This window comes from Brassica napus, chromosome C3 (genome assembly GCF_020379485.1).
Source record: "Brassica napus cultivar Da-Ae chromosome C3, Da-Ae, whole genome shotgun sequence".
Taxonomy (NCBI): domain Eukaryota; kingdom Viridiplantae; phylum Streptophyta; class Magnoliopsida; order Brassicales; family Brassicaceae; genus Brassica; species Brassica napus.
The window spans coordinates 1,878,947-1,901,064 of record NC_063446.1 but is presented as its reverse complement, the minus strand read 5'-3'; the positions used below and the strand labels follow the sequence as shown (position 1 = coordinate 1,901,064).

The following is a 22,118-nucleotide window of genomic DNA, read 5'->3' as shown; positions in this document are numbered from 1 at the left end:
TATGCATTTTCAATGTATTAGTTAATGGTTAACTGTAAATCTCAAAGAAGATAATTGTGTATGCTAAAATTTTATTGGTTAAAGCAGTTAAAATGACTAATTACAACAAATAATATATTGTTAATCAAAGTTTAATTTGTTAAATGTAAAAATTCTAAAAACCTATAAGAAGATCACGAACCTTATACTATACACGTTAAACATAGACTCATTCATTTCAGTGATTCATGTTCGAAGCAACTGCAATACATAAATGGCAAACAGCCGAAACGAGTAAGCAAGCAGGAATCACAAATCATCAAAGCATATATGCAACAAGTACATAGGATATTTCAACTGAAAGAGTTTTTTGATCCAATGTTTTTCTGAAACAAACTCCAATGTGTTGGGGTTAGTAGCGGTATTTGGTGGAGTAATCTTTAGGAGCAATCACGAGCCCACGACCTTTCCTTGCACCACGGAAGACGGTCTCAATGATATCAATAAACTCCTGCTTGTCCTTCATAGCCCAATTGATCTTGTTGTTGTTACCAGTTCCGAGATCGATCATAATGTGTTTGTTCCTGAAGAAGAACATGACCGTCGATGGATCGTAGAGCTCGTACATGGTGTTGAAGTCTGGAACCTCACTTATGTCCACCAGATATATCACCGCAAAGTTCTTGATCGTCTCAGCAACTGATGCCAACACCTCATCCATCTAAAATCAGATCAAAATCATTTAATCAGACCACAACACTAACACAACTAATGGCTTAAAACTAAATGTAATCAGATAATGAATCAGACAACAACACGAACACACAATATAACCCCTAATAGTTCCAAGCTAAAGAAGTCACTAATTGCTAAAACTTTCACGCAATCGAAACAAAAGATCGTAACTTTATAGAACGAGAGTATATGATACTCAAAATTAAGGAACCCAAATAGAATCAAATTGAAGATGGAAGAAACTATACCTGCATACAGGTTTCATCCCAATCATGGCCGAAACGTATGACCACGAGACGCTCTTCCTCGGCTAGAATCGCCTGATCGACAGCCCACCCGGAATGCAAGTGAGGTAGAAGGTACGACATCGTCTCTTCTCTCTCTCTCTCTCTATAGAAACGACGATTTCAATCCGTTTCCTGCCTTCCTAATCTAAAGTATTAAAACAGCAGTACAAATAAGATTTTGACCCTGAGTTTTGCTCAATAATTACAAACCAATATCACTGATATTAAACAAATTTTTTTTATATATTCGCTTAACATTTCTTGAGCTACACCGTAAATTCACGGATTTTGTTTCGAATAATATAATATTGTTTTGGGCTTAGTATATCTAGATGACCCAGATAATAAACACTCTTCATATTCTTTAACATGGTCACACCTGAATCCCAAATGTTGAAATAACAAATTTTCTATCGTTCAAACTTTTTTCTATCCTACAATAACATGGTTCCATCTGAATCCATCAAATAAACTTTAAATTTTTATATTTTACGCTTTAACTAGGTGATTTCTCCGCGGGTATAATCATGTTACAAATATTTATTATCTCATTTATTATTAAAATTTATAGAATTTTATCTTTTTATTTAATTATTGTTTATACATCTTTTTCTTAGCTCTAACAAAAATTTAATTATTACATCTATTTATTTCTTAATTATAATTTTTATGATTATATTTTTTAGAAGATATCTATATATATAAAGGCCTGTTTAATCTCTTCTGGTGCTGCCACGTAAGCTTCCACATGGGTAAGTCGCTTGATCTCGCGCCAACACGTGTCCAATGAGACCAAAGCGCTGCGTTTCACTAACGCGTTCCATGATGGGCTTTCTCCGTCTGATGCATGTTGGGCTCTGAGTAATGATAGAGAACTGCGTATCATCTCTCCTTTCTTCCGGCGGCGACGCCTGAGTTTCTTTCACTGGTTGAAACGGACGGAGCTATTACTTCGTCTTTATTGCAATTGAATCCATCGCCCACTATGAGTCTTCAAAGCACCGTTCGTATCTCCTGTGGATCTGTATAAATATGTGAGTACTTCTCGCTTCGAAATCATCCTATTTTCTATCTCTTGCAATATTCTGATTCGTGTTGTTATGACTATGTCAAGAGTTTTTCTCTCCGACTTGAAGACTGGCAAGTGCTCTTCCAGCTACGAACATGTTTTTGTAATATCTAGATGGTTTGCTTAGGCTTATTGGATTTGTGTTCTATAGATCGATGTCGGTTTATTCAAGTAGCATACTAATATCAGTTCGGTGAAGAGCACCGTAAGTGACCATAAAAATCGTGTCATGGTGACACTCAAACTGGAAAAGTAATTTTTTTTTCTGTTTTTTAAGCTCTTCTTGATTTCTTAGAATTGTTTGATTATTTAAATTACAATAATTGGTGCTGCAAATCTGCAGTGATGAGTCTGTTACTCTTAGTCTATTCGACTGTCAAACCGTTTCGTTCCACAAGAAGCTTGAAAGCATGCGTGATGATCCAAAGGTGGTTGTTGACACGAACATTAATCCGAAGATGATTGGAGGTACTCTGTTGTTCTATGTTTTATGATGTCAAGTGATATTGTGCAAGATCACATTCCTTTTTTTTCTTGCTATGCTGTGTAGGTCGTTTGTTCCTGAACGCAACATCAAGAAAGCATGTTCATTTTGATAAGGAAACCAATGCAGAGATCTGTCTTCTATAGGTAAGATTGACTATATTCAATGTGTAATCTTAAGTTGACAAGATTAGGATACTAACCATCGTATATTTCTGTACAGATTGGTGGTTAGGGACACTGGTCTTCCATCTGCTGCACCACTGCTAAGGTCATATAAATTTATGTTTATATGAGTATTCTGTAAACATCGTCTATCTACAGCAACGTTTGATGTTGATACACCTTAAATTCAGTTCATACTTTGCACACCGCTTTATTGACATGAAGCTTTACGTTTTTTTTTCTTTTTAAAACAGAAAGGCACAACTATCCTGGAGGTGATATATGCCTTCTACCACATGTACCGCCTGCAACTGCTCAGATGGTGAGAAAGCAGCTATTGACCAGATCACCGGAGGTGATGACATCCTCTCAAACCACCCTGGGGTATGGGATGCAACAGACGCTGCTGAGCAGCCCACTTCTGGCGGAAGCAATGCAGAGGAACATCTGGTTCCAGCAGGAGGAAACACACTAAAAAGCACATATCTCCAGTTGTTGTTATGCTTTCGTAAATGAACACCCTCTCTTTGTCCTCTTGATCTGCTGTTCTGAGTACTCTCTGATCTGAGTTTCTTTTGTTTATTTAGACCAGTTGAAGTCGAGTTCTTCTGATGGTAAAATCAGGAACCTAGGGAGAGTGAGAAACTACATTGCCTTATACCAGCACCTAAAGCATATGTTACACATCTCTATTGGCCCAAGAGTATAGATTATGTGCCTTATGCTAATGCCCCGTAGAAGGCTATTCAGAAATGTATTTAGTATGAGATGGACGTTTTTAGATTCCTTGGTGGTGGAACTCATTTCCCTTAAGGTGGTAGGATTGCTTTGGACAATGGTTGTGAGGTTATGTCTTATGTTTGCTTCTGTTTATATTCTTTGAGTCTCATATTCTTCATTAGTGACGTTGTGGGATCATATGTTTGTAGTTACTTTATTTCGGTTTCACCACACGTGAATTACCTGCTGAGAAGATGTATTTGGCTTTAAAAGTAGTTCTATTATGATAATGATTATATGTTTGAATATTGCATACATGAAGGGACGAAGATTCTAGACATCTTCGAATGGTCAAACAACATTGCCGCCGTTGATAAGTTGTGGCTGCAACTGAAGCGGTCGTTGCGTGAGGTCCTGATCGTTAAGAGGAAATCATATGGCACGAGCATGATGTTTCTCATGCCACCACGAGCATGCGAGCTCAAGGAACTTCAGAAAAGATGCACTAAACGTTTTTACTATAAGGAGATGGAGAAGTTTTTGCAGTTGGTGTACCGTGTCTAGAGCAAAGCTTCACGTTTTTATTTATTTTCCGTTTTCCCTTTCAGTCACGTCTCATTACGTTCAGTTTCCTTTTAGTTTTTTGCATTTTATGCATGAATATTGTCGCTGGTTTGTATACATCACTTGAAGCTTCTATCTGTTATTTTGTCTTAATTTTGAGAACTATCATGCAGCCATTAATATGTATTAACCAACTGAAATATTAAATACTTTATATAGGTTCTCACAGTACGATGCGATGCCTTCATTCCACCAGTACATAAAACACTACATTATATATAAAAATAATAAAAAAGTTACATTATATATTTAAACAAAACGACCCCAAAAACTAAATTATAATGGATGCATACAACAGCTACAATAGCTATAATTCACTTACTACAGATATTAAACATTATGAATCAATGTATTTCACATTACGTTAGCGAAACGTAATAATTAGTAGTTCTAATAACCAAACCGAATAAAAGAAATAACAATATACTTATCGAATGGTACATATAGTTAAATGGGCCTAACTGAATGTAATTTTCACAAATATTACTAATAAATTGTATCTATACAAATACAATGTAACTTACAGATAGATACGAGTCACGCAGAAAAATATATAAAACTAGTTACAACTTATATTATATCGCAAATAAAGAATACTTATCAGAGCAGCAGTTGTTAACACACAATATATACTAAGTACGAAAAACATAAAAATCCCTAATATTTGATCGTTATATATTACTTATTTCAGTCAAATGCTTTATTGGATTTAAAATATTAATTTTTATATATATTGTTAATTTTAGCTTATATTTTACTCTTAATTGGGTACTTATATCGTGGTTATGGAAGTTTTTATCATATAATAACTTAAGAGGTGCATCTAATATCCAGATATATTATGTAATTATTAATTCAAATGTATATATTAGGACACTCATACCTAAAATGAAGATGAACTATGCGTTGTATTCATTAACAATATTTTAAGCAAAAAGAATTCAACAAAGTACCATGCAATCATATATTTCACCACCAATGCATCGTTAATTAGTTTATATCAAATTTAAGATGTCCAACATGTCAAGCTATGATACTTTAATATTATTATTTACGGTTTACACAATTAATAATTAACTCTAATAATTAACCGATCTAATAATAAATTTTACAAATAAATATTTATTTAATCTATAATTACAAGTTCGTCTTTTTCCTCACAATATTTTTAGATTCATCCGGCTCCAGAAAATTACTAAAAAATATGTGAGGGCACCATGAAAAAAAAAAGTGCTTATCAATACGTCATGAGATATATTTAATCTTCAAATACAATAACATATACTGAATTTAACTAATATGTATATTTTAAAATATAACAATTATATTGAATATTTACTCTAACTATTTACATAATTTTCAAAGTATCATCCCGCCCGTAGGGCGGGCCGGCCCTAGTAGTATATATAGAACTTATCTCCTTTAAAAAATATATATGTTTTTCATTTTTTCCAATTTATATATTAATTTATAAACAATTATCTTTAAAATATTAAATATTTATTGTTTAAGGGTATGGACGATATACATTATGATACTAATGAATTATATATTTCTTTCAACTCACGCTTTTCATTTATTTTTTGGTTAATTGATTATTATAATTATTTATTAGTTAAGATATACAATTATATTATAATATATATACATAATTACTCATTAAGCGTAAAAAACAATATTAGCCATTCTAACTATTAAAGTGAGAGTTTCGTTGAAATATATTTTGTAAATAATAATATTGATTTTTACTTTACCAAATAGTCAAAAATATTGAATATATGACAAGAACACAAACAATTATGTTTATGACATTATTAAAAGTTAAAAACATTAACAAACATCCGCGCGGACGCGCAGGTCAAAAGCTAGTCTTTTATTAACGACGATGACAGACTATTATGACCCGACCCGACCCGACCGAACACAGACTAATATGGTGTTAGCTGTACGCTTTTTAGTTAGGCCCAAAGAATGAGTCCACGAGATTGATAAACAGACGGTGGGAAAAGATCGGGTTCGGATCGGCAGATCCGGATATTTCAGATATATAAAAATTGGTACCGATCTAATATTTACTAAACTTGGATCGGATTCGATTTGGTAATTTCGGATAAATCTGAAATGACCGTACAAAAATCGATTGCAGTTTGGATTTAGCTGTTTTTATCCGAACAGATTCAAAATGGATGCTTTTTACCCGACTTATCCAAATACTCTAATCAATTATAAGAGAAAAGACCAATAAATATCAGAATTCTGAAATTAAATAAAAATAGATTTGAATAAATTCACAAGAGAATAAAATCATTCTTGAACAAACTAAAACCTACCTTTATTTAATGAGTCTATGAACCAAAAATCAGATATGTCGGATAATTGTTCGGATCTTGGATAATACCTGATCCGATCCGGTACCCGAAACATAAATGAAAATATACCCAATCGGGTATTTCATCATATCTGGATCCGACCCGAAACTCAATTTTCAGATCAGTACCAGTTCGGAATTTCGGATCCGAAAAATATGCTCCGTGATGATTGGTTGGAATGTAACTATAGAAAATTTACTTTAGAATTTAGTCTGTAGGATTTTTTTATTTAGTTTTAAGTGATGTAACTTTAGTTTTATATAGACAAAAAGATGGAGCTTCAGAAAATAAGATTTTTACGTCTATTTTTTTTTGTTTTTTGAGCTGTAGCTTTAATTTTTTTTGTCGTAACTTTAAAAATTATATAAAGTACGATGGGTGGTTTTTTGTAGCTTTAATTTTTTTGGTCGTAACTTTAAAAACTAATACATAAAGTACAATGGGTGTTTACATTAGCTTTATCTCTGCTTCGGCCTTGGGATATTAGTTAAACTAGAACACTATATTATTTAGCGAATTAACTACGACGGGATGGGGTAGCTCACTTGGTAAGGACCATGTGGGTCAATTGTCATGCTCACGGGTTCGACGCCAGGCGGAGGCAAACTGCCCATTCTGTCACCAAATGCGGTACTGGGTGCTGGGCCTTGTCTTCAGCCCAGGTAAAGCCCTCCCGGGTGAAGTGGACCGCTGCCTAACCGGATCCAGGAGAATGATCCACGTAAGTGGGGAACCCCTGGATTATCAAAAAAAAAACAAAAAAAAAAGTACAATGGGTGGTTTTTAAGTCTGCAAATAAAAAGGAAAGTTAAAGTCACTGCCCAACCAATCACTCTCGTACACTCATAAAAGAACCGTAATTTGGGCTTAGGCCCATGAGATAGTTAAACGTTCGCGCGCCTAATAAGTATGAGTCAACGAGATTTGAAAAATGGACGGTGGAAAATGTATCAGACCACGTAACTCTGGTATGGATTACCGTAGACGATTTACATCGGCAAAATCTGACTATCCTATCCAAAATCTTCGTAGAGATCAGAAGAAGAGTCATCAATTCTCCATTTGAAGCTCACTTTCTCTCTTTTCCCTCTAAATCTCTCTCCAACGATTCCAAATCTTACTTCTCTGAGCTCTTCGGAACCCAATGGATATCTCTACTTCCTCTTTCCATCGAGCTCACAAAGTCTCTCTCTTGCGTCGTCAACCCTCTTCCCCGGTCAACTCTGTCTCCGTTATCGGATTCTCGCTTCCTCGGATCACTTCTCCTTCTCTGGATAAATGTCGCCGGAAACGGAGCTCTTTTGGCGTTGTTAGAGCTTGTGTTGCTGTGGAAGAGAAGACACGAACTGCTATCATCAGAATTGGCACAAGGGGAAGGTAAAAGTTTCTCTCTTTATTGCTTCCCGTGTCGTTCACTGAATCTGTGAATGCTTGAATGGTAATGGGTTAGCCTTGGTTTCCTAAATGCTGATTCAAAGTCTCGATTTTTATCAGTCCTCTGTTTTGGATCAGCTTCCTGGGGTTGAGTGAGTTAAAGTGGACAGTGTCAATCACTTGGCGTCTTATGCCAATCTCTGCTTTGTTTTTTTGTTTTTTTAGAGGGGAAGGTCAAAGTTCTCTCCTTTATACTTCTAGTGTGGTTCAATGGTCTGTTCTGAGTCTACGGCCGCTTGATTGCTAATGGGCCTGCCTTGGTTTCCTTAATTATGATTCAAAGACTCGATTTTGATCAGCCCTCTGTTTGGATCAGCTTCCTTGGTTTGAGTGAGATATAGTGGAAATGTCAATCACTTGGCTTGTTTATGTAGATGGTTTAGAGATGAAATGTAGTGCTTGTGGTTCTCCTTGGATAATCTCGCATGGTTTCTGTGTTTCTAGTAGCCAAATCTTGTCTTGTGATTAGTTTTGCATTAGTGGTGAATTGATTTTAGCTTTGATGAGTCTTCGTTTTTTCCTGTGGACAATGTCACTTCTTACCATGTAGATGGTTGGGTGATTTAGTGTAATTTTTCTGGCTAGAGATGAAATGTGGTGGATTAGTATTGTGATTCGGATTGCATTACTGGTGGACTGAGTTTAGCTCTGATGTGATTAGCATTGTGATTAGTGTTGCATTACTGGTGAACTTAGTTTAGCCTCTGATGTGTATTTGTCATCTTTGTTGTTTCTGCTTATATCTCTCTCACTGTGTAGGACAGTCCTTTAGCACTTGCTCAAGCCTACGAGTCACGAGCCAAGCTCCAAGCGAAACACCCAGAGCTCACTTCAGAAGGAGCCATCCACATCGAGATAATCAAAACAACCGGTGACAAGATCCTCTCTCAGCCGCTTGCTGACATCGGTGGGAAAGGTCTCTTCACCAAAGAAATAGACGAGGCGTTAATAAACGGTCACATCGACATAGCTGTGCATTCGATGAAGGATGTCCCTACTTATCTACCCGAGAAAACGATTCTACCTTGCAACTTAGTGCGTGAGGATGTCAGAGATGCGTTTATCTGTCTGACTGCAGCTTCGTTAGCTGAGCTTCCGGCTGGAAGCGTTGTGGGAACAGCTTCTCTCAGGAGAAAGTCGCAGATACTCCACAAGTATCCTTCATTAGCTGTAAGTTTTCACTTAGTGAAGGAGACTGATGTTTCTTATGACTTCATTATCTTTCTTTTAATTGCCTCTGCAGGTCGAAGAGAACTTTAGAGGGAATGTGCAGACAAGACTATCAAAGCTTCAAGGAGGAAAAGTCCATGCTACTCTATTGGCATTAGCTGGTCTCAAGAGGTTGAGTATGACAGAGAATGTCGCATCGGTCTTGTCTCTCGATGAAATGCTTCCTGCTGTTGCTCAAGGAGCTATTGGAATCGCCTGCAGAACGGAGGATGATAAAATGGTAATGTCAAAGCTCTCTGATGAATGTTTACTTTTGGATTTGCATCTCTGATATGCTTACATATGTAGGCGAGTTACTTAGCATCGCTGAACCACGAGGAGACAAGGCTAGCGGTTGCATGCGAGAGAGCGTTTCTTGAGACGCTGGATGGCTCATGCCGTACTCCTATCGCTGGATACGCTGCCAAGGACGAAGAAGGCAACTGCTATTTCAGAGGGTTGGTTGCTTCCCCTGACGGTACTCGAGGTATGAAAACGTTAGTATACATTTTCATTGGAGAAACATCATTTTATTTCTTATATGTTTAATCTTTGTGACAGTTCTTGAGACCTCAAGAAAAGGTCCGTATGTGTTTGAAGACATGGTCAAGATGGGGAAAGACGCTGGACAGGAGCTGCTTTCTCTTGCTGGTCCTGGCTTCTTCGGAAACTAAGCATTCAAAGAAGAAAAAGAAAAAAAGGAATGGCTGTGATATGGACAGAGTCTAGGGTTTAGGAGTGTTTCCTACGTCATTGACAACTTTTCTTCCACCTAAATTAGTTGTAACTTTTATTATCTTGAGAGAAAGATAAGCTTGTTGTATTGATTGTTTGTATTTACATTAAATTCTCTTGCAATTGTACCTTTTTATCTATAGAGGAACAAAAAAAAAACAGAGACTTTTTGCACACTGAAAGGTCAATACTAGTTTGTGTTCAAAAAAAAAGAAAAAGAAAGGTCAATACTATATTCCTAATATAATCGCCAAAATTATCAAAATATGAAGACAAATGTATAAAAATTCATTCCAACTAATGCAATGTTTTTTATTGATAATTCGAAACTCATTGTAGTAATTGGGTACATAAGTGTACCAAACGACAGTTTCGAAACATAACAACTTGCCATATAACTTGGTGGCGGTAATGATCAGAAACGTTTTGAAGGCAAAGGGGTGGAAGAAAGGAAGTGAGAGAACAAGGAAAGAGATTGGGCTGGAGCAAAGACCGGAACCTGATGACCGGCTCCTCTCACGGTTGCAAAAGTTAATCCTCCGGCGTAAGTCTCAACCCATCCAGCTACTTGACTCTTGTGGAACCATGACCTCCATGGTGACTCCACCTTAGGTCTCATCTTCTTTATGCTATAACGTGTAGATGTTACTGGAACTCTCCCATCCGTATCTCCACTATATTCAAAATCAAACCAATAAAACTTATTAATAAGTAGAGTGATTAACCAAGTATATTGTATATATATAGTTGTTATAGTTTCTTCTTCAATTTCATGTAGAATTTCTATACATTAAAAAAGTTGTGTTCTAAAAATAGGTATAGGCAAACACCTAGAGGGCATAAGCAGAAACGCCTAGTCCCCCGTCGAGACGCTAATCTTTTATCAAACGTATAGATAATATACCTATAGATCCAGATGCGGAGGCCGCCTGCCAAAAGCTTCTGTATGATGGGAATCACGGTGGGAGGAGCATCGTTCCACCTCCTTATTACCCCGCTGAATCAAACACACACACACACACGTTACACGGACATACGTATAAATTGTGTTCATTAGATACGTGGTCAAACTATAAACCAGATTGTCCATCTTTACTAAAATGTTTTACTAAATAACTTTTTTTGTAACTGAATATACTAAATAACTTATAGCGTCTAAAGTGAAAACGAGTGGAGTTTCTAGCCATAGTTTCTGCGTAACGTAACTAGGGCTAACCTGCATGGAGTGTACGGATAAGGAAGGTTTGTAACGTTCGCATGAAGTGCAACCTGCACATCTTTCCGATTAAAATAGTTCTCGGCATAACCTTCAGTGCATGGATCATACCCAGCCGGCAAGCTATCCCACAAGTCCTGACCATTCAAAAACATTGAAACTAATCAAGTTTGAGAAGGAAATAAAATGAAAGATGATCGTATGCTACATTACTAAATCTTATTACTAAATTTGCATAGTACATGTATATACGTACGTGTGAAGTTAGGAGACGAGGAGACACAATGAGTTTAGGTTTTCTTGGAGAAAAAGACGACGAATAAGAGGAGAGGCAAACGGGAGTATAGATGCTGTATATATCGATATCGCTGTAAGCTTCCATGAAAGCTTTGAAATTGTCGGTACATTCTACGGTCTGGTTGCTCGTTTGCTCTTCCTCAAAACGGCACATGCCATGGATGTTGCTGTGGATCTCGTCAGATACTATAGCGTGACTCCATGCGTAGTCCACTAGTCCTGCCATGTCTGTTTCCTCATTGATCACCGCGTTACCAATCTGAAAAACCAGTCAACTAACCATAAGTACCTTTTATTTTACTTATATATTGCAAGAAAAGTTTTTTTTCCCTTGTGTCCGCAAGTGACCTTACTACTTAATTAGTACATACCATGAAACCCTTGAGATTGATGTGCGAGCCTCTTGTAACCTTCTTGTTCCTGTCGTAAATGGCATTCGCAAGTTGTGGAACGTAGTGACCTAATTAAGAAAAAGAATATAATTTCATATACATATTGATTTTGGAGAACCTTAATCCAAAAAAAAAAACTCTGATAAAAATATAGCGACCTAATAATTGTCTTCATTATTTTCAGTGTGGAGAAAACAGTTTTTTTTTTATATTTATTTTCCTTTATTTCATATGTTTAAATTTATTATATTATATGTAATGGTTTCAGATCCCAATTTCGATAAAATAAAATATTAAAAAGATTAAACTCATAACAAACCGGATTAAGCACTTACCGGCGTAACTCTCTCCGGCGATGTAAAACTCGTTGGATCGGTACTCTGGAAATTTCATGAACCAGTTGATCAAGAAAGCAAGAGAATCCTCTGCACTAACTTGATCTCCAAGCTTATGAAGATCCATTGAGTTATTGGTATACGAGAACCCAACCCCAACCGGTGCTTCCAAGAACAACATATTGGCCTCTGCTTAATTAACATATTTTTAAAAATGTAACCCACTTCTAATACTGTATACTTACATACGTGTATTCATTATATTTAAATGCAAGTATCATGCATATTATAAATATGGTAATTTAATTCGATACAAGTACCTTTGTTCCAAGAGAACTTATTGAAGGTAAGGTTGCTACCGCTGGAGCGAACAAGGAAAGGGCCTAGTTCTTGTGCAGCTCCATAGGCTATCGATGAACAACCAGGTCCTGCATATAGTATAATTTTAGTTTTAATATTGTAAATGCTTTTAATTTGTAGTTAGTGACTGAATTGCTTAGTATAATTAAGAGTGTTACCATAATGTAACTTTTAAACTTTATTGTGAAATTTGGCGAAAAGTTTCACAAAAATATATTTGACTAAAAGACATGCAAATTAATTATTTATTGTCACGGGTTGGAACAAAGACGTCGATATATTGTCACGGGTTGCTGTCGATGGATACCAAAGATGAATACAACAACGCAATCATTCATATAAAAGCTAAGGACGCTATTCTTGCATGCCTACTTAAAAGTTTTTTGTAGTAAAAATTGAATTTTTTAAATACTTTTAGTCTATTTATATACTCCATGTATTTGAATATTGAGCATCTTATCTTATCTATATCACCATTTAAATATACGAGGTAGATATTTCTCGTGTTCCTAAATATCATTAATATTGGAATGTGAACCGTGTTATGGACAAACAGTATCCAGTACTAAATTCGTTGAATTAATGAACAACTACCAAGAATGTGGACAGAAAGTAGATAAGGACAAAACAATCTAGAAACAAGATTTGGAGTTTTGCACATTGAATGTTGAGTGGGGAAAACAAAGGCACTGAATGGTATAAGTCCAAATAATTGTCAGAGAGCCAGACCATTGTAAGTACATACGTCTCCGGTAAGTTAAAAGGTTTTACCGGATATGAACCAGTTTTAAAAATACAATGCTGATTTTATAGTTTATTGAGACCTGTAAAATTATTGCAACATGATTGCTAGTTTTCAACAACTATCGATGTACTGATTGCAACAACAATAGATCATTTATGATTCTAATGTGTTTGCAACGGCCACGATATATACATATAACATTTTTTCAGTTTCACATTAATAAAACTTTGACTATAACAGTGTCCTAAAGAGGCAATAGAGTATTAAAAGCTGTTTTACAAATAGTATTAAGGTAAACCAAAAAACAATATACATACACTTTTTGCTAAAACAAAACAAATTGTACCTTCTTTTTTTTATCAACGATAAATTTTATCAATTCAAATAGTGTAAGGATGATACAAATTGTACCTTGTTATGAGTCTTATGACTGAAATCCACAATTAAAAACCATTACAAGTTTTTATTATCAACTACGTCAAATAATCTTTTTTTTTTTGTCAAAGAAATGTTGTTAATGTAGAGAAGAGAGTGAGAGAGAAACTGACCTCCGTTGAGCCAGAGGACAAGAGGACGACCTGAGGAGTTTCGTTGGGCTTCAAAGAACCAGTAGAAAAGTGCCTTTTGCTTCTGTCGTGGCCCGAGATTCACGTAGCCGGCGTAATGTCTGAAGTTAACCGGTGGTTGGCCAGGCAAACCGGTTACCAGGTCATCTTCCTTCCTCCCGAACGAAGCCGTTGCCTTCTTCTCAGGATTCCTGCCCAAGGCTATCGCCGGTAACACCAGGACGCATAGTAGCCAAAGTGCTTTCTTCTTCATCGCCATACACTTTCTCCTCCTCTTTCAGAAAGACAGACTATTAATGATCTGATGAAAAATGCCCCCACTAGCTCTTTTTATAGCGTTTTAATTTTACTGCACGTTTTTAAAACGCACATAGTGAATTATTATTTTTTAACCTTTTGTTTTTATACAGGAAAGTTGGTTTAAGTCTTGGTTTTATTTTATTTCCTTGAGGCACATAGTGAATTTTTAATTTTCTAACCTTTTGTGATATTTAAAAGAAAACATTAAAAGTAGAAGACAAATATACTGTTCTGTAAACTTTGGTAAAGAGATTTCCTAACTATGTGACTCTTTGAAACTCATGCGAGGTTTTCAATTCAATTGTGTATCTAGTAAAAGTAGGAATTTTTTTATATCAGATTCAAGTATTGACTAGATACTTCGTAGGAGAAAAGCATTCACATCTTCGAAGTTATCAGCAGGCTACAATATTGATACGTCTGCTTCCTCCGGCATTAGGCTCAAGACTCTCAACCCATCCAGCTACTTGATTTTTGTGAAACCATGACCTTCACAGCTCCACGGTGACTCCACCTTAATTAAGTCTCATCTTCTTTATGCTATAACGCTTAGATGACATAGATGTTACTGGAACTTTTCCATCTGTATCTCCGTTACAACCAAAAGAACCAGTCTTTTAAAAAGTTAAAAACTAACTAGCAATAAGTAATTAATGATTAACTATATATGTATACTTAACGTGAACCAAACTCAAATACACCAATGTTACTGATTTAAGGATCATATTCTATACTAACGTACTTAATTGCATTTAAATAACATGGAAATTTTTGCTTATATCTGATTGATTTTGATATGAACATGTTACATTGACCTGCAAGCTGTGTACGGGTAAAAATATTTGTGACGTTTGCATGGAGTACGTTCTGCACACCTTTTCTATTGAGTCTTAAACTTGTATGTGTTTTAATATTATACTAGGTGATAACCCGTGTCACGCGAGATGAGATTATTAATTTGGTTATTTATAAGATAAGAAGACGTTATTAAGTGTGTTTAATGTGGATATCAATTTGGTTCTAGGTTAGATTTTTTTAGACTTTTCATTGGCCACAACTTATGTGTAAAGGTTTAGGATATATGAGTATCAAAGGGTTTCTATTCAGTTTGAACAAAAAATAATATAATCTAACATAATATATATATACAACATTCATAATTGTTATATAGATTATGGACCATCGGTTTTATTTTTTTAATCATTTAATTTTTCACTAATAAAAAGTAATAGATAATATTTGATAATTAATCTTGCATTTAGAATTTTGGACGAAATGATGTCAATTTGATTTGGTTGGTTTCTCTTTTATGAGTTAGAGGTTATTTTGTAAAATTTGAATAATTGTGAGGGTTTTTTTTAATATTTTCTTTTGTCTTCGCTTCGGTTTAATCAGACAGAGCCGCTTGGAAAAGAATAACCAAACCGATTGGAATAGAAAAAAGGAGGTTAATACGTCTAAAAGTTTGGGGTTAAAAAGCTTATGCCTCCGTTCCGATGGTTAAAAACTTTTACCAGCAGAAAAAAAAATCTCAGAAATAAGGTCGGAGAAAGATGTTGCAGAGCAAGGTTTTCAATAAGAAACAAGAGGAAATGCGAATTCAATTTACGTCTAAGAGTTGGCCACAACTTATATGTAAAGGTTTAGGATATATAAGTATCCTTCTATTCAGTTTGAACTTAATTTTCGGACAAAAAAAAGGATTGGAGGCATCACAAAAGTGCTGGAAGTTAAGATGAAGAATGTTGTAAAAGAATTCTTATAATCAAAAAGCTCGATTTTATTAAGATGCATAAGTATAAAACTGATATAGTAAATAGATAACTACCAAAATTATGAAAGGCAAAACAACATTATTAGGTAAAATAAAAATATGGCATTAAGCAAACGAAAAAGACTTCAAGCATGATCAACTCTCCAAGTCTGAATTCTTATCCTGCTATAGGAATCCTGTGACAGAATACAAACACAAGAATATAGAAATTAGCATAAATTATAATTAGTTTTGAGCTAACCAATAAATACATATGCAATTTTTGAAGTTTTGTATACTTACTTGGATTTGAAGTTTTGTATTTGTGCCATGTTAGGATCAAATAAGACTTTAGAACAACCTTGTAGGTTGGTTACAAAAGTGAAGCCACCTAATTAAGAAGCATAAATGTTACTATACTAAAGAAATAAGTAAGAAATTTTTAATCTGCAATATTATATTGCTAACCTAGTCTCTGAAAAGTTGACAGACACGCAGTTTCTTTGGTGTTGTGTTATCATATAATTAAAAATGTGCTAGGTAATGACTCAAAGCTGTTAAAAAATTATTAACTATTAAATGGAAAAGACAAAAAAGTAATACTCATATTAAAGATCATGAAGAAAACGTTATTCCGGTTGATAAATAAAAACGTTATTCCAAACAGACATGGACGTTGAAAGAATGGAACATATAACTGTTTTTTTGTCATCCACACGACATGGACACACATAAGATGAATGTATATTACTGTGATCACCATGAAGAGTCCCAAATCTCCTTTTAGTCTCGACATGGCTTGCCAAAAGACTCATTTCGAGAAGCAGATTCTCGACTTGAATAACAAAATCTCCAATCTCAAGAGCCTTAAACTTTCCAAAAATGTCGACAATTTGTTCCAACAGCTCATGTCCACGTGCTTGCCCACGGAGACAAATATCGACGTTGAAAAGTTGTGCCCAAAAGTCCAAAACATCAGAACCAATCTCATCAAGCGACGTAGTGAAGCTATAGGGTATTCAGAGCAACGCTACTCTACGGTCTTGGAATCTCCCGAAAACAACCCAGTTCACCATTTAGATCTCTACCCCTGCTTACTACACTAACTACCTCAAACTGAGCAAGGTCGAGGTCGAGTCCCAACCAAGATCGCGTTCGTGGGCTCCGGTTCGTTGCCCTTCACATCCATCATCTTAGATACGTTCACCTCCCAAATACGACGTTCTACAACTTTGACATCGACCCTCAAGCCAATTGACTCGCCTCCCAATTTATCTCACACGATACTGATCTTTTTAGTTTTAAGTTTTAACGTATCTCGTGTGTTTTAGAATTGAAGAAAATAAGAAAACAAATCGTGAGAAGGTCTATCTAAGCCACACGTGACGAAGGTGGTGTGAATGCACTAAAGTCAGTGCTTCTCCTTTAATATATAAGGATATCATATAGTTTCTTTTAATTCACAAATCTATATTCTCCATATCGTAATATGGTCTTTAATGGAATGATGAAATGGATCTTTGAATGGGTACAGGTAAAAAGAAAAGACAGAAGAAGGAAAATCTCCAATTTCTCCATATATTTTATTGTACTGAGTCTGACTTTTGAAAATTGCTAAAATATATCCTGATTTATTCGAATTGGTCATCCGGAAAACATCTAAACGAAGAAGTCCGACGTAGAAGTTGGGAACGTGGACACTACGATACTTTTTTCTTCTTTTAAACCTTACCTTACTTTGGTTTTATCTTTTTTATTATTAAATTAATCTTATCAACATGAATATTTGTCCAATTTTTTCCACTGTATGTTTTTCTTACTATTATTGTCTTTATAATTATTTTACTAAGTATGGTTCTTTATTGTAGACGGTTTTGCTCATATATCGTCTGAACTAGTGACGTAATAAATAAAAGACAAGACACTGTCACTATTTTTGAATATTCTAACTTATGCAGATTACATTTATGTATAATCTTAAATTTGGAATACCAATTCCAAAAGGCAAATGAAAGTGGACATTCCTTTATTTCTCACTTAGTATTTTTTTGTTGAAAAATAATAATGTATTCTTAAGATGTCTTTTTAGAGGAATTTTTTTATTTTATTTTTGCTTGTATAGTTGTATATAATTAGTTGTTAACTTTCATGTGTCTGTTGTCTTTTTATTTCTTTACTTCATTTCCTATGTATATTTTTGCCATATTTGTCATCTTTTTGTCTTTGCGATACTATACAACTCACTGTACAGTAATTTATTCCAAGTATTCGTTCAAAATTTGTAATAATTTATGCCACCATGATATCTCCGTCGTATCTTCGAAATCAGTAGGAATTATTATTTTAAATGAATTTAAAAAAGGGTTAAATTCCAACCGCTCGGAGCGATATTTCAAAGTCTTAACACGAATGCACAACGACCCTTTCCTTCAGTTCGACTTCAATGGCGAAAACCGAGAAGAGAGCCAGAGAAAGAACCGTGTCTTCTTCGTATTTTCTAGGATGTTTTGGACTCTCCCGGAAAATATACTCCGACAAGGCGAAGGTTGCGGCGGAAGTGGGTTGCGAGATGAAGAAGAAAAAGAAGCGAAGTCGGTGGCTTCTATGTTCTAAGTTTCGCTCTAAGAACAGAGAGATCAAACCGGTGCCGATCGAGGAAACGGAGATAACTACTTCAAGTGTAGAAGATGAAACTGATAAGGAGAAGCCCGTTTCACTGATAAGTCGTATCACTACTGATCGTACGAATGTTCTGGCTGATGATAAGGCCGTGAATCAGGAATCCAAAGAGGTATCTCTCCGTACAATCTCAAAAGACTTAACTCACTTTATTGTGTCAGAAAGTTATTTTCAGACAATTTAGTTTATTTTCTGACCAACATGATTTTCTCTTTTTCTTGATTTCTAAAAAAAGTTAAAATCATATTTGTGGATCTACCGATGTGATAAATCGTTTATTGAATTTTTGAAAATTTATTTCTTGTTGTTTGTTGTTTGTTGTTTATTCATTCAGACAAAACCGAAGGAGTTACGAGACGTAACCACCGACCGATCAAAACCCATTGAACTGTTGGCTTCCTCTAGAGAAGACACGCGTCCTGAACGAATATCCATCATGAACCCGTCTCGGGAAACAACCGGTTCACGGGTCAGAAAGTTTGACCCGGTTATTGGAATTTCGGTCATTATATTGACGCTGGTGATCATGTTAGTTTGGGGTCGACTCTTTGCGATTCTCTGTACATCCGCTTGGTGTTATTCTCTACCTCGTCTCAGAAACGTGGCCGCGTTGGTAAAACGCAGCGCTAGCGACGGTTCTGCACGTTTGAATTCTTAGTCGTATTAAAGAAAAGTCGTTTCGGACGTGTTTCTTGGACGGCAAAATCCCGTTTCGTTGTAGTGACGATCGATCTCTTTTTTTATTCGTTGTTTTCTATATATTATAATTGTGTCATCACTTTTTTTTAAGCGCTGGACCATTGTCTCCGTTTTCGGTTGTGAATGGATACATCAAATGAATAATATATTGTCTGTGGTTTTTATTTAGAAGTCAATATTTAGCAGCCTGTTATAAAAAGAACTGGAATTTATTTGTATCGCAGAAATTTAAATAAGGGCAAAATTTTATACCCGTAGAAAGAAATAACACTGATACAGAGAGAGAATAGAATAGAAGTGTTTTTAGGTGTGTTTTATAAACGAACGCAAATGTTCGTATATATAGAAGAAAATTTACTGTGCAAATAGTGCAGCGGGACCCACATCTTTAATTATTTCAAACATTACGGTGGCCGCTTTTGTTTACTTTCGTAACACTCCCCCTTGGGGGCCGGTGTCACTATCCGCTCTCGCTTAACGTCTTTGTTGCCTCGTTAAAAACCTTTCCAGGAAAACCCAATGGGAAAAACCATAGTAAGGTAAAAAGAGTACAACTACGTAAGCTCCCCCTCGAATGAACAGTCATAGATCCTTCTGATGGCGCATCCCAATGTTATGGATGTGTTTTCTGAATACCGAGGTAGGGAGTGATTTTGTGAAGAGGTCGGCTGCATTGTCGCATGATCGAACATATCTTATTTCAATCTCTTTATTCTTCTCGAGCTCTTGAGTGTATGAGAAGAACTTCGGAGGTATATGTTTGGTTCTATCGCTTTTGATATATCCTTCCTTCGTTTGAGCAACACATGCCGCGTTATCTTCATATAGAATAGTTGGCTCCGCATTTTCGTCAATCCCACTGCTTGAACAGATGTGTCGGCTTATTGATCTTAGCCATACACATTCTCTACTTGCTTCATGGAGTGCAATGATCTCGGCGTGATTTGAAGAAGTAGCAACAAGTGTCTGCTTCTGAGAACGCCAAGATATGGCGGTGCCTCCAATTGTAAAAACATATCCTGTCTGGGATCGAGCTTTGTGTGGATCTGACAAATAACCTGCATCTGCAAAACCAATCATTTGACCTTTTGAACTTTTAGGATAAAACAAGCCTAAATCAGTTGTTCCTTGAAGGTAACGAAAGACATGTTTAATTCCATTCCAATGTCTTCGTGTAGGAGACGAACTGAATCTCGCTAAAAGATTAACAGCAAAGGATATGTCAGGTCGAGTACAATTTGCAAGATACATAAGAGCTCCAATTGCACTTAAGTATGGAGTTTCAGGACCAAGTATTTCTTCATTTTCCTCAGATGGTCGAAACGGATCATTTTCAACATTAAGTGATCTAACGACCATCGGGGTGCTAAGAGGAGTTGCTTTATCCATGTTAAAGCGTTTCAATACTCGTTTGGTATATGTAGACTGGTGTACAAATATACCCTTTTGAGAATGCTCAATTTGTAATCCTAGACAATATTTTGTCTGCCCGAGATCTTTCATCTCAAATTCTCCTTTCAGATAGTTTGATGCCTTTTGGATTTCGTTTTGAGTTCCAATAATATTAAGATCATCAACGTACACCGCGATTATCACAAATCCGGATGTTGTTTTCTTTATGAAAACACAAGGGCATATAGGATCATTCGTGTATCCTTCTTTTGTTAAGTGTTCGCTGAGACGATTATACCACATTCGTCCAGATTGTTTTAACCCATATAATGATCTTTGCAATTTTATTGCACATAACTCTTTAGGTTTGGAACTTAACATTTCTGGCATTTTAAATCCATCTGGGATTCTCATATAGATATCAGTATCTAATGATCCATATAAATATGCCGTAACGACATCCATGAGACGCATTTCTAAATTTTCATTGGCCGCTAGGCTCATCAGGAATCTAAATGTGATTGCGTCCATAACAGGAGAATAAGTTTCCTCATAATCAATTCCTGGCCTTTGAGAGAAACCTTGGGCTACGAGACGAGCTTTGTATCTTGTAATCTCGTTTTTCTCATTTCTTTTTCGGACAAACACCCATTTGTACCCAACTGGTTTTACATCTTTGGGTGTGAGCACAATAGGTCCGAATACATTTCGTTTGTTAAGCGAATCTAATTCGACTTGAATTGCATCTTTCCATTTTATCCAGTCATGTCTCTTTTGACATTCATATACAGACTTTGGTTCTGGATCTTCGTTTTCTTCATTTATTTCCTTTGCTAAAAGGTATGAGAAAACGTCATCAATATCATCCATCTCATTTCGTTTCCATATCTTTCCATTATGGATGTAATTGATAGAAATCTCGTGATTTCCATCAGATTCATGATGCTCTATATTGTCGTTCGATTCACAATTCGCTTCTTCCAAAATATTTTCCGCTATTTTGGGAGTATCATGCTTTTCACATTCCTTACGTTTTCTAGGAAGTTTATCCTTTGAACCAATAGGTCTACCGCGCTTTAAACGTGTTCCTGATTCACGTGTATCAACTGCCGTTCCACCATTTTGTGGTATTTCAATACGAGCAGGAGTATTTGCAGCGGGTATATGTGATTTAGTTACCATTTTGGTATCAGCAAATGCATCTGGTAGCTGATTTGCTATATTTTGTAAATGCATGATACGTCGAACTTCTAGTTCTGACTGTTTCGTAGGAGGATCAAGGTGTAATAACGATGGTACACTCCATTTGATCTCTTTTCCTACTTGTTTATTGTCTCCCCCTAGAGTTGGGAATTCTTTCTCATTGAAATGACAATCGGCAAATCGTGCCGTAAACACATCACCAGTTTGTGGTTCTAGGTATCTTATTATTGATGGAGAATCATAGCCAATATATATTCCCAACCGTCTTTGCGGTCCCATCTTTGTACGTTGTGGTGGTGCTATTGGAATATAAACCGCACAACCAAAGATTTTTAGATGAGAGATATTTGGTTCTTTTCCAAATGCTAACTG

General features: G+C 35.8%; 4 protein-coding genes, 1 long non-coding RNA gene, 1 other non-coding gene and 1 pseudogene across 9 annotated transcripts; 5 read left to right on the top strand and 2 right to left on the bottom strand.

Annotated features, from left to right (window-relative positions):
- Window positions 1–190: 190 nt before the first annotated feature.
- On the bottom strand, window positions 191–1,195 carry LOC106385071 (thioredoxin-like protein YLS8). Its single transcript, XM_013825025.3, has 2 exons — window positions 963–1,195; window positions 191–700 (listed from the first exon to the last, which is right to left on the bottom strand). Exons 1-2 carry the CDS (start codon window positions 1,080–1,082, stop codon window positions 392–394), a joined length of 429 nt encoding a protein of 142 aa, XP_013680479.1. The 5' UTR covers window positions 1,083–1,195; the 3' UTR covers window positions 191–391.
- Window positions 1,196–1,714: 519 nt separating this feature from the next.
- Window positions 1,715–4,167, top strand: LOC106384977. 4 transcript variants are annotated; one of them, XR_007321067.1, is made up of 7 exons: window positions 1,724–2,035; window positions 2,116–2,322; window positions 2,414–2,538; window positions 2,621–2,700; window positions 2,777–2,824; window positions 2,973–3,226; window positions 3,306–4,167. It is a non-coding gene; the product is annotated as an uncharacterized LOC106384977 (long non-coding RNA). The 4 variants fall into 4 exon arrangements; XR_007321066.1 differs by having other exon boundaries at window positions 1,715–2,035; window positions 2,973–4,167; XR_001277058.3 differs by having other exon boundaries at window positions 1,720–2,035; window positions 2,222–2,322; window positions 2,973–4,167.
- Window positions 4,168–6,832: 2,665 nt separating this feature from the next.
- LOC125584934 lies at window positions 6,833–6,939 on the top strand. The gene has a single exon (XR_007321832.1). It is a non-coding gene; the product is annotated as a small nucleolar RNA snoR97 (small nucleolar RNA).
- A 437-nt stretch (window positions 6,940–7,376) lies between these two features.
- LOC106384978 (porphobilinogen deaminase, chloroplastic) lies at window positions 7,377–9,983 on the top strand. Its single transcript, XM_013824906.3, has 5 exons — window positions 7,377–7,808; window positions 8,630–9,035; window positions 9,109–9,315; window positions 9,384–9,561; window positions 9,636–9,983. Exons 1-5 carry the CDS (start codon window positions 7,576–7,578, stop codon window positions 9,746–9,748), a joined length of 1,137 nt encoding a protein of 378 aa, XP_013680360.1. The 5' UTR covers window positions 7,377–7,575; the 3' UTR covers window positions 9,749–9,983.
- A 124-nt stretch (window positions 9,984–10,107) lies between these two features.
- On the bottom strand, window positions 10,108–14,035 carry LOC106384979 (serine carboxypeptidase-like 35). The gene is made up of 8 exons (XM_013824907.3): window positions 13,703–14,035; window positions 12,370–12,477; window positions 12,050–12,238; window positions 11,694–11,782; window positions 11,282–11,581; window positions 11,026–11,162; window positions 10,714–10,806; window positions 10,108–10,483 (listed from the first exon to the last, which is right to left on the bottom strand). The coding sequence occupies exons 1-8, from the start codon at window positions 13,977–13,979 to the stop codon at window positions 10,225–10,227; spliced, it is 1,452 nt and encodes a 483-aa protein (XP_013680361.1). The 5' UTR covers window positions 13,980–14,035; the 3' UTR covers window positions 10,108–10,224.
- Window positions 14,036–15,964: 1,929 nt separating this feature from the next.
- Window positions 15,965–17,085, top strand: LOC125584409 (annotated as a pseudogene).
- Window positions 17,086–17,784: 699 nt separating this feature from the next.
- Window positions 17,785–19,346, top strand: LOC111203793 (uncharacterized protein At5g23160-like). The gene is made up of 2 exons (XM_022697851.2): window positions 17,785–18,564; window positions 18,787–19,346. The coding sequence occupies exons 1-2, from the start codon at window positions 18,217–18,219 to the stop codon at window positions 19,108–19,110; spliced, it is 672 nt and encodes a 223-aa protein (XP_022553572.1). The 5' UTR covers window positions 17,785–18,216; the 3' UTR covers window positions 19,111–19,346.
- Window positions 19,347–22,118: the final 2,772 nt, after the last annotated feature.

Excerpts from the sequence above, each read along its gene's own strand:
- LOC106385071 (XM_013825025.3), bottom strand. The coding sequence starts at position 1,082 with ATGTCGTACCTTCTACCTCACTTGCATTCCGGGTGGGCTGTCGATCAG. Across the intron at positions 701-962 it reads GGGATGAAACCTGTATGCAG|ATGGATGAGGTGTTGGCATC; the intron begins GTATAGTTTCTT and ends ATCTGATTTTAG.
- LOC106384978 (XM_013824906.3), top strand. The coding sequence starts at position 7,576 with ATGGATATCTCTACTTCCTCTTTCCATCGAGCTCACAAAGTCTCTCTC. Across the intron at positions 7,809-8,629 it reads AGAATTGGCACAAGGGGAAG|TCCTTTAGCACTTGCTCAAG; the intron begins GTAAAAGTTTCT and ends TGTGTAGGACAG. Across the intron at positions 9,562-9,635 it reads TTCCCCTGACGGTACTCGAG|TTCTTGAGACCTCAAGAAAA; the intron begins GTATGAAAACGT and ends TCTTTGTGACAG.
- LOC106384979 (XM_013824907.3), bottom strand. The coding sequence starts at position 13,979 with ATGGCGATGAAGAAGAAAGCACTTTGGCTACTATGCGTCCTGGTGTTA. Across the intron at positions 12,478-13,702 it reads TGTCCTCTGGCTCAACGGAG|GACCTGGTTGTTCATCGATA; the intron begins GTCAGTTTCTCT and ends TACTATATGCAG. Across the intron at positions 11,582-11,693 it reads TCAATCTCAAGGGTTTCATG|ATTGGTAACGCGGTGATCAA; the intron begins GTATGTACTAAT and ends CTGGTTTTTCAG.
- LOC111203793 (XM_022697851.2), top strand. The coding sequence starts at position 18,217 with ATGGCGAAAACCGAGAAGAGAGCCAGAGAAAGAACCGTGTCTTCTTCG. Across the intron at positions 18,565-18,786 it reads TGAATCAGGAATCCAAAGAG|ACAAAACCGAAGGAGTTACG; the intron begins GTATCTCTCCGT and ends TTATTCATTCAG.